The sequence below is a fragment of the Nerophis lumbriciformis genome, linkage group LG19 (assembly GCF_033978685.3).
Source record: "Nerophis lumbriciformis linkage group LG19, RoL_Nlum_v2.1, whole genome shotgun sequence".
Taxonomy (NCBI): Eukaryota; Metazoa; Chordata; class Actinopteri; order Syngnathiformes; family Syngnathidae; genus Nerophis; species Nerophis lumbriciformis.
Window position 1 is genome coordinate 32320736 of NC_084566.2, and position 10756 is coordinate 32331491.

The 10756-nt window shown below is 42.1% G+C and overlaps 1 protein-coding gene across 2 annotated transcripts; it reads right to left on the minus strand.

Annotated features, from left to right (window-relative positions):
• Positions 1 to 3235: 3235 nt before the first annotated feature.
• Positions 3236 to 9159, minus strand: LOC133618997 (uncharacterized). 2 transcript variants are annotated; one of them, XM_061979860.2, is made up of 3 exons: positions 9027 to 9159; positions 7230 to 7367; positions 3236 to 7172 (listed from the first exon to the last, which is right to left on the minus strand). In XM_061979860.2, the coding sequence occupies exon 3, from the start codon at positions 7168 to 7170 to the stop codon at positions 6061 to 6063; it is 1110 nt and encodes a 369-aa protein (XP_061835844.1). In that variant the 5' UTR covers positions 7171 to 7172; positions 7230 to 7367; positions 9027 to 9159; the 3' UTR covers positions 3236 to 6060. The 2 variants fall into 2 exon arrangements, with proteins under 2 accessions (XP_061835844.1, XP_061835845.1); XM_061979861.2 differs by lacking the exon at positions 9027 to 9159 and having other exon boundaries at positions 7230 to 7484.
• Positions 9160 to 10756: the final 1597 nt, after the last annotated feature.

Genomic DNA, 10756 nt, shown 5'->3' on the forward strand with positions numbered 1-10756 from the left:
ACACACACAAGTGAATGCAATGCATATTTGGTCAATAGCCATACAGGTCACACTGAGGGTGGCCGTATAAACAACTTTAACACTGTTACAAATATGCGCCACACTGTGAACCCACACCAAACAAGAATGACAAACACATTTCGGGAGAACATCCGCACCGTAACACAACATAAACACAACAGAACAAATACCCAGAACCCCTTGCAGCACTAACTCTTCTGGGACGCTACAATATACACCCCCCGCTACCCCCCCCCCCCCTCACCTCAACCCCCGCTACCCCCAACCCCGCCCACCTCAACCTCTTCATGCTCTCTCAGGGAGAGCATGTCCCAAATTCCAAGCTGCTGTTTTGAGGCATGTTAAAAAAAATAATGCACTTTGTGACTTCAATAATAAATATGGCAGTGCCATGTTGGAATTTTTTTCCATAACTTGAGTTGATTTATTTTGGATAACCTTGTTACATTGTTTAATGCATCCAGCGGGGCATCACAACAAAATTAGGTATCGGTTGATATCGGAATCGGTAATTAAGAGTTGGACAATATCGGAATATCGGATATCGGCAAAAAAGCCATTATCGGACATCTGTACATTTTACCTTAAAAAAAAACAACCTGGCAGCTCAGTCACCGTAATTTTTCCATTAAAATATTGATATACTGTTAATATTACAGTATAAATGTTTTATTGTCAATGCATAAAAACATTTCCCCCAAAATGATAATCAGGAAAAAGAGTTTTAGTAATGACTGTCCTAAATCCTAAATTCTAAGTCAATAAAAAAAAAGTACAAATTATGTAGTTATTTATTCAAATAAAATGCATGATTTGATGTATTTATCAGATACTTTTAATAACCAGATAATTATAATGTAACATGCATTTTACAGTATTAGTGTTGAATTACAAATAATTGTATTTTAAAAATGGTAATCAATAGGTCATATGCTGTTTAATTAGAAAGCTTCTCAGAAGAGTGCAATGAACCATATTTGGTAACTTAAATCTATGTCAAATTTGATGTCAAAAATGTCCCTAAAAAGCATTAAAGGAGCAAAGGTGATGGTAATGATGATTATAATAATTGTATGATGGTAATTTATATTAATGTGTTAAAATAACAATATTTAATGATTGCATTGCTGTCTTACACTGCAAAAAAATTATAGATTGATTGCACTTAAAGTATGATGTGTTTATAATGTCGTCCATGAGTGAGATAAGAACAGTGACGTCACATGATCTGTCCCATCTGCCTTTTTTTGTCATTTGTCATTGACCATTGCCATGTTTGTTTTTCACATGGTCGCGTCCACAATAAATCAGCCTACTTTTGCTGTGGACACAACTTTTATGGTCCCACTTCTACCCTTCCTTTGCAGCGCTGACAGGACATAATGTCAACTTTGCGTTCTCGCTTTGGACCGATAAGCTCTCTCCAAACATTTATTATCGTTTTTGTAAATTTTTGGGACATAGTTTGGATTATTACCATTAATTCTGATTAATACTCGTATCACATGATGTCACATTACAGGCCTTAAATCAGTGTTGTGCCACCAGGATTTTGATTAATACAACCAAAAACTAAAACATGCACAACTTAGAATAGCACGCGATCCTAATTTTTTTGTGCATCCTCAGATAGTTACCTCCTGTATATGTTCATTTTAACCAAGCAAGAAATAACAAACCATTGGATTTTGCACCATAAACGGTCCTGGATGCCAACCTTGGCAGAGATATAACATTTAGTCAAATGCACTCATAAATTATGATCGTAACTCCGTTTCAAACTTTCTTGTTCTTGTCAAAAGTCTAGCAGCCGCATTTTGTACCAATTGTAATCTTTTAATGCTAGACATAGGGAGACCCGAAAATAATACGTTACACTCGGCACAATGCAGTCCGAAATGTAGCGTTCTCGTGGCAACCTCCAAACCCAGACTGGTCAATCAGATTGCCAGATGGAAAAGCGTAACTCATCAGTCCAGAGAAGGCGTCTCCACTGCTCTAGAGTCCAGTGGCGACGTGCTTTACACCACTGCATCCCACGCTTTGCATTGGACTTGGTGATGTATGGCTTAGATGCAGCTGCTCGGCCATGGAAACCCATTCCATGAAGCTCTCTGCGTACTGTACGTGGGCTAATGAAGGTCACATGAAGTTTGGAGCTCTGTAGCAACTGACTGTGCAGAAAGTCTTTGCACTATGCGCTTCAACACCCCTCTCTGTCAGTTTACATGGCCTACCACTTTGTGGCTGAGTTGCTGTTGTTCCCAAACTCTTCACTTTTCTTATGATAAAGTTGACTTTGGAATATTTAGGCGCGAGGAAATTTCACGACTGTATTTGTTGCACAGGTGGCATCCTATGACAGTTCCACGCTGGAAATCACTGAGAGCGGCCCATTCTTTCACAAATGTTTGTAGAAACTGTCTCCATGCCTGAGGGCTTGATTTTATACACCGGGTGATTAGGGCACCTGATTCTCATCATTTGGATGGGTGGCCAAATACTTTTGGCAATAAAGTGTATTTTCCCCATTGTGGGATAAATAAAAGTATATCCTATCTTATCATATCCTACCCTGTAGAAGTGAGAAGCATTGTTTATATAATCTAGAATTAACTTTCACCAACTCAGAGGCGATGCAGCAGCCCACCGGCTCAGTATATCAATGGCTGCAAAAGCGTGTTACCTCTCTGTGATCACAGTGCGCTAAAAGTAGTTCCTCAGCGTTAGCGCCTATAAATTACAATATTGCTAATACTTGATTACTAATATTCAGGTCCTGACATGTAAATGGAGAATTGTGGGCGGTCTTTGGATATTTTTCTTAAGGGCTTTATGGGCGATATAGAGGACTCATATTAGGTTCATTGGTAGCCGCCTTGTACTATCATAAAAAATATAAAAAAACATCAGACAATAAGTGGTTACCATAGTCACCATGTTGACTATGTGGCAGGCAACAAGAACTGCATTAATAACTTACACACATTCCATGCGTGTGCACGTCGTGTCCTGGCTCGTCATTGTTGTGCTCCGTCGTACTGACTTTTCTGGTTGCACAGCTCCACTTGAAGGAGTTGGATACCCAATTTCCCAGATGGAAAAGCATAAACAAACAAGTTTAACAGGAATGCATGTAACATACAGCACTCCCACTTGGGCCAGGTGCCACAAGCACATTCTCTTAAAAGTATAAAAGAAGGCAGGCGAGTCATTTCAAAAATAATAATAATAATAATAGATTTTATTTGTAAAAAGCACTTTACATTGAGTAAACAACCTCAAAGTGCTACAGTGTGTTAAAAATAAAAAGATAATAAAAAATAAATAAAAATAAAAACTAGAACAGCCTAATAGCTAAAAGTAGTATGCATTTATCTGAAAAAAAAGGCTTTTTTAAAAAGAATGGTTTTTAAGCCTTTTTTAAAAGCATTCCACAGTCTGTGGTGCCCTCAGGTGGTCAGGGAGAGCGTTCCACAGACTGGGAGCGGCGGAGCAGAAAGCCCGGTCTCCCATTGTTCTTAGCTTGGAGGAGGTTAGCCTGTCCGGAGCGGAGGTGTCCTGTGGAGGATTTGAGGGTGAGTAGTTCTTTGAGGTAGAGGGGGGCATTTCCATGGAGGCACTGGTGGGTTAGTAGGGAGACTTTGAATTCAATCCTGAGTGAAACAGGAAGCCAGTGAAGGGATTTGAGAGTTAAAGTTAAAGTTAAAAGTTAAAGTACCAATGATTGTCACACACACGAGGTGTGGTGAAATTTGTCCTCTGCATTTGACCCATCCCCTTGATCACCCCCTGGGAGGTGAGGGGAGCAGTGGGCAGCAGCTGTGCTGCGCCCAGGAATCATTTTGGTGATTTAACCCCCAATTCCAACCCTTGATGCTGAGTGCCAAGCAGGGAGGTAATGGGTCCCATTTTTATAGTCTTTGGTATGACTCGGCCGGGGTTTGAACTCACAACCTACCGATCTCAGGGCGGACACTCTAACCGCAAGGCCACTGAGTAGGTAAAGTTGGTGTGATATGGTCATATTTCCGCACTCTCATCAGGATCCTAGCAGCGCTGTTCTGTATGTTTTGCAGCTTCTGGATGTTCTTGCTGGGGATCCCGACAAGAAGTGCGTTGCAGTAGTCTAGCCTGGAGGAGACAAAGGCGTGGACGAGCCTCTCGGCATCAGAGAGAGTGAGTGAGGGGCGGAGTTTAGCAATGTTCCTGAAAAAACAGCCATGATCATTCTACAAACCCCGTTTCCATATGAGTTGGGAAATTGTGTTTGATGTAAATATAAACGGACCCATATTCAGTTGAATATGCTACAAAGACAACATATTTGATGTTCAAACTGATTAACATTTTTTTTTTTTGCAAATAATCATTAACTTTAGAATTTGATGCCAGCAACACGTGACAAAGAAGTTGGAAAAGGTGGCAATAAATACTGATAAAGTTGAGGAATGCTCATCAAACACTTATTTGGAACATTCCACAGGTGAACAGGCAAATTGGGAACAGGTGGGTGCCATGATTGGGTATAAAAGTAGATTCCATGAAATGCTCAGTCATTCACAAACAAGGGTGGGGCGAGGGTCACCACTTTGTCAACAAATGCGTGAGCAAATTGTTGAACAGTTTAAGAAAAACCTTTCTCAACCAGCTATTGCAAGGAATTTAGGGATTTCACCATCTACGGTCCGTAATATCACCAAAGGGTTCAGAGCATCTGGAGAAATCACTGCACGTGAGCAGCTAAGCCCGTGACCTTCGATCCCTCAGGCTGTACTGCATCAACAAGCGACATCATTGTGTAAAGGATATCACCACATGGGCTCAAGAACACTTCAGAAACCCACTGTCAGTAACTACAGTTGGTCGCTACATCTGTAAGTGCAAGTTAAAACTCTCCTATGCAAGGCGAAAACCGTTTATCAACAACACCCAGAGACGCCGTCGGCTTCGCTGGGTCTGAGCTCATCTAAGATGGACTGATACAAATTGGAAAAGTGTTCTGTGGTCTGACGAGTCCACATTTCAAATTGTTTTTGGAAACTGTGGACGTCGTGTCCTCCGGACCAAAGAGGAAAAGAACCATCCGGATTGTTATAGGCGCAAAGTTGAAAAGCCAGCATCTGTGATGGTATGGGGGTGTATTAGTGCCCAAGACATGGGTAACTTACACATCTGTGAAGGCGCCATTAATGCTGAAAGGTACATACAGGTTTTGGAGCAACATATGTTGCCATCCAATCAACGTTACCATGGACGCCCCTGCTTATTTCAGCAAGACAATGCCAAGCCACGTGTTACATCAACGTGGCTTCATAGTAAAAGAGTGCGGGTACTAGACTGGCCTGCCTGTAGTCCAGACCTGTCTCCCATTGAAAATGTGTGGCGCATTATGAAGCCTAAAATACCACAACGGAGACTGTTGAACAACTTAAGCTGTACATCAAGCAAGAATGGGAAATAATTCCACCTGAGAAGCTTAAAAAATGTGTCTCCTCAGTTCCCAAACGTTTACTGAGTGTTGTTAAAAGGAAAGGCCATGTAACACAGTGGTGAACATGCCCTTTCCCAACTACTTTGCCACGTGTTGCAGCCATGGAATTCTAAGTTAATTATTATTTGCAAAAAAAAATTAAGTTTGTGAGTTTGAACATCAAATATCTTGTCTTTGTAGTGCATTCAACTGAATATGGGTTGAAAAGGATTTGCAAATCATTGTATTCTGTTTTTATTTACATCTAACACAATTTCCCAACTCATATGGAAACGGGGTTTGTAATTCACTCAGTTCAATGTGTTACAAGTCCAGTAAAGTGTAACTTAAAAAAAGATGCAGTTGTTGATATCTTCAGAAGTATTGAAAATAGGCCAAAGTATGAATGTTTTGCACAATTTTTATGTGAGCATGCACTATAAAGGCAAACAGCAATGAAATGCAAAAAAAAAAAAATCATAAAATCATAAAATCATATTTTCAACCTCAGGATTTTCCATTGTAGTAAGTTTCCAAAACAAACATCTTAAAATGTCCACCTTGTCCTACTCGCCATGGTCCGAGTCATCCAACTGTATTCCTGGTACCAGGCTGTAATATTCCGTGGACTGAGTCATGTAAGCTTTCTCCCGGGCCGCCGAGTCTTTCAGCACCTCCGTCACACTAACCGAGTCAAACTCGGACCTGCTCGGCTTTGCCTCTGGCGGGAGAGACTCCACAGAACCCTTCTGGAGCTCCTTCTCTTCATCGATGTCGGCGGCACTGCCCAGGAGTTTGGGAACCTGGACGTCATGCCCAACACTGTCAATCGACTTCTTCTCGACACCTTCAGGGGCCGGCATCTTGCGGTGACCTTTCGCCCCAGTGCCGTGGAAACTGCGAGTCCTTTTTTTTGAGGCCCACAACGTGGGGGCTTCTTTCCTCTTCCTCCCGCAGCACCAGCAGACCACAAGGGTGGAAAGAATGAGGAGCGGGAGGGCAATGAAGAGCGCAGTGAGGCTGGTCGGGCGGCACACGTCGCTGAGGTTCACGGACCACACCACCCGGCCTGCCAGTTTCCAGGGGGAGACGCATGTCAAGTTTCTCGCCAAGCCCTCTGTCTTTGTGTCCTTGTTGTCCTGCAGTACATCCAGGAAAGAGCAGGAGCAGTCCCAAGGGTTCCCGGCCAGCTCCAGGCTCTGCAGAGCGGGCCTCTGCAGCACCGAGGCCGGAAGGAAGCGAAGCTGATTGTCCTGCAGAAACAACCTCTTCAGGTTGTCCGAGTCCTGCAGGAAACCTTCTGGGAGCTTCTTAAGTCTATTCCAGCTGAGATCTACCTCCTCCAAGCGGGGCTGTCCAGCCAGGAAGTTCTGTGGCAAAACTGCTATTCCGTTGTGGCCCAAGTAAACCTTTTCCAGCAAGGAGGCCCCCACCCCTGACAGCTTCACTGAGGTCATGTTGCAGTGGGAAAGATCCAGAATCTGCAGACCGGTCTGGTTGGTCAGCCGAGACCACTGCACGTGGTCCAAAGTGGAGCCGGAGAAGTTTAGGCAACAGACCTTGGCGGGCACCTCTGATGGGAGCGCAGACAAGATGGTGGCAGGTGGACACAGGCATCCCCCCACAAGCCCCATCCTCAGCAGAGTGACGACAAGGATGCTCCAATGATGAAGCATCTCTGCAGGATGAAGACCAAAATCAATCCCAGGCCTGCACTTGTATAAAAAACACCCACCTCAACACTCTGTGGCCTCAGTGGGAAGCGGCCTGCGTAGAAACATCATAAACTGCCACACTCCTCTGAGGATGCTCGGTTGCTACAGATATGGCAGGCGTCGGCATGGCGACGCTGTAGTTATGGATCAGGAGTGCTCTGTTTGGTTGGCAAGAGAAAATATAGGTGACTCTCCTTTGAAGGTTATTTAAAGTTGGGGCGGAGCTAATAGACACTCCAAAGTCAGCTTGAAATAAAATGAAGAAATGGCCTCAAAGGTATTCTTCAAAACGGATTATTCATTTTAATTCACTATAGGATAGTTTTGCCAGCTTCTTCAGAACAATTCAGTTTCGTTTGAGTGCCTTTTGTTTGAGTTTTGACATGAAGTAAATATACATTAGTGTTAGTGGAAGTCATTTGCAACATCAAGGTCGGGGCAGAATTCGGGTGGGGGTCTTTTCCCTGCCAAGACTTCCACTTCAGAAGAAAAACAGCATTCATTTAGTCCTCTGCTGTCTTTTAGTGTCACAAGCCTATGTCTTCAAAAAGGTGGCTGGGAGGAGTCAAGCTGCTCGACTACATTCAACACCACACTGCAAAAAGTCAGTGTTCAAAAACAAGAAAAAAAATATACAAAAATGAGGGGTATTTTATTTGAACTAAGCAAAATTATCTGCCAATAGAACAAGAAAATTTGGCTTGTCAAGACTTTCCAAAGCAAGTAAAATTAGCTAACCTCAATGAACCCAAAAATACCTTAAAATAAGTATATTCTCACTTATAACAAGTGCACTTTTCTTGGTAGAAAAAAAAAAGACCTTTTTGCTCAATATGTTGAAAAATATTCTTAAATGAAGTAAATGCTAGTGCCATTATCTTGACATAATGATATGCACTCTGCATTACATTTCTTGAAACCAGCAAACTTATACTAAAAACTAATTTATTGTTCTTAATGGAAAGGCAACAAGGCAACCGCTTGTTACTCTCGGGGTTTCCTAGCCGCTCATGCAAATCATATTGTCTAAAGATGCATTTTTCCATCGATAACATGACATCATCGCGCCAAGTGCGTGCTCTTTCAGTCAATTAGTGCGCATATATACAGCCCGGCCACCAGCCAAAATGTTTTTAATTGTCATTTTGAGGAATTTATCTGAACGTGCATGAACTATTTCTGTTCAAAATTGTTTGAAATGTTAAATGTTTAGATATTAACTGTCAGTTTACAGTACCGTGAAGTGTAAAAATGAAAACATTGTCACCTGCAGAATGATCGTCTCTATTATTTGCATGCTGCACGGCTGATGTCATGCTTGAAAAGCTTGCAAGAGGAAACCTTGCACGTCATCAAGGCGATAAGAGAGGCCTTTTCTTTAAACCGAGCAGGTGACCTTTGGCTTTTGAAAGTACTGTACGCAATCACATTTCGCAAGCAGGATTTATTAACGTGTGTGTCAAGCCATAAATCCGGGCGGGATCGGGATGATCTCAGTCCCAAACAATGCAACATCCTCTCCAGTTTCCTGTGAAACAACGCCTCCATTCTCCTCCTTAATCACCAAGCGTTTGCCTCTAAAACTTTCAAGAACAAAACGTCGTTGAAAGCTAGAAGTTGGACCCTCAAGCTAAACATTCGTATACCTTTTCCAGGACTAAACATGTAGGAAAAGACAAAGAAATGCACAAGTGTGTCCTGTCAAGTGTAGAAAAGTTCCCTTAAATCTACAGTGATGTACACCACTCTACTCCTGTGGTTGATGCATGTTGGAGATAAAACACTGTACCTTCAGGACTTGAAAGTGAAAGTCATACCTGAGGAGTAGTTGCCGTTTATTCAGAATCCCAATCTGGATCTTCTAAAAAAAAAAGTATGTTGAAGTAGAGATCCTCTTCCTCCTGCATCCTTACAACCATTAGAGCGGAACCTCTCCTCTTCCTTCCTCCACCTCCTCCTCGTACACATCATGCAGGAGAAGTGGGTGTGTCTCCCCACCCAGATGGGCGGAGTTTCAGCCTCCACTCACTTTAAGTTGACTGCAATGTCTTTTATAATGACTTCTACACAAATCAATGTGATGTTTTAAAGCCAGGGATAGTCCACTAAGTTGTTTTGGGGGCCACATTTCCAGAAAGCTAAGGACTTCTCCCTTGACTATTAGTCTTACTGTGTCTATTCTGGAGAACCAGCGTCCTCATTTCATTTTTGGTCTATTTATTTGTCCCAGTTACAGGAGCACACTGCTGTTTCTGCAAGAAAAAGTTAGTCAAAGATCATGTATATCAGGGTTCCCCAACCTTTTTCCCACCAGGGACCGGTTTAATGTATGCATTACTTTCATGGACCAGCTTTCTCTACGGGAGACCGGATGCAATGGACGTTGAGTGGGTTTAGCATAATATTGTGAAAGTCCAGTCCATAGTGGATCTAACATAATAGTGACAGTCCAGTCCATAGTGGATCTAGCATAATAGTGAGAGTCCAGTCCATAGTGGATCTAACATAATAGTGAGAGTCCAGTCCATAGTGGATTTAACATAATAGTGAGAGTCCAGTCCATAGTGGATCTAACATAATAGTGAGAGTCCAGTCCATAGTGGATCTAACATAATAGTGATAGTCCAGTCCATAGTGGATCTAACATAATAGTGACAGTCCAGTCCATAGTGGATCTAACATAATAGTGAGAGTCCAGTCCATAGTGGATTTAACATAATAGTGAGAGTCCAGTCCATAGTGGATCTAACATAATAGTGAGAGTCCAGTCCATAGTGGATCTAACATAATAGTGTGAAAGTCCAGTCCATAGTGGATCTAACATAATAGTGAGAGTCCAGTCCATAGTGGATCTAACATAATAGTGCGAAAGTCCAGTCCATAGTGTATTTAACATAATAGTGTGAGAGTCCAGTCCATAGTGGATCTAACATAATAGTGAGAGTCCAGTCCATAGTGGATCTAACATAATAGTGTGAAAGTCCAGTCCATAGTGGATCTAACATAATAGTGAGAGTCCAGTCCATAGTGGATCTAACATAATAGTGTGAAAGTCCAGTCCATAGTGGATCTAACATAATAGTGTGAAAGCCCAGTCCATAGTGGATCTAACATAATAGTGAGAGTCCAGTCCATAGTGGATCTAACATAATAGTGACAGTCCAGTCCATAGTGGATCTAACATAATAGTGAGAGTCCAGTCCATAGTGGATCTAACATAATAGTGTGAGAGTCCAGTCCATAGTGGATCTAACATAATAGTGTGAAAGTCCAGTCCATAGTGGATCTAACATAATAGTGACAGTCCAGTCCATAGTGGATCTAACATAATAGTGACAGTCCAGTCCATAGTGGATCTAACATAATAGTGAGAGTCCAGTCCATAGTGGATCTAACATAATAGTGTGAAAGTCCAGTCCATAGTGGATCTAACATAATAGTGAGAGTCCAGTCCATAGTGGATCTAACATAATAGTGAGAGTCCAGTCCATAGTGGATCCAACATAATAGTGAGAGTCCAGTCCATAGTGGATCTAACATAATAGTG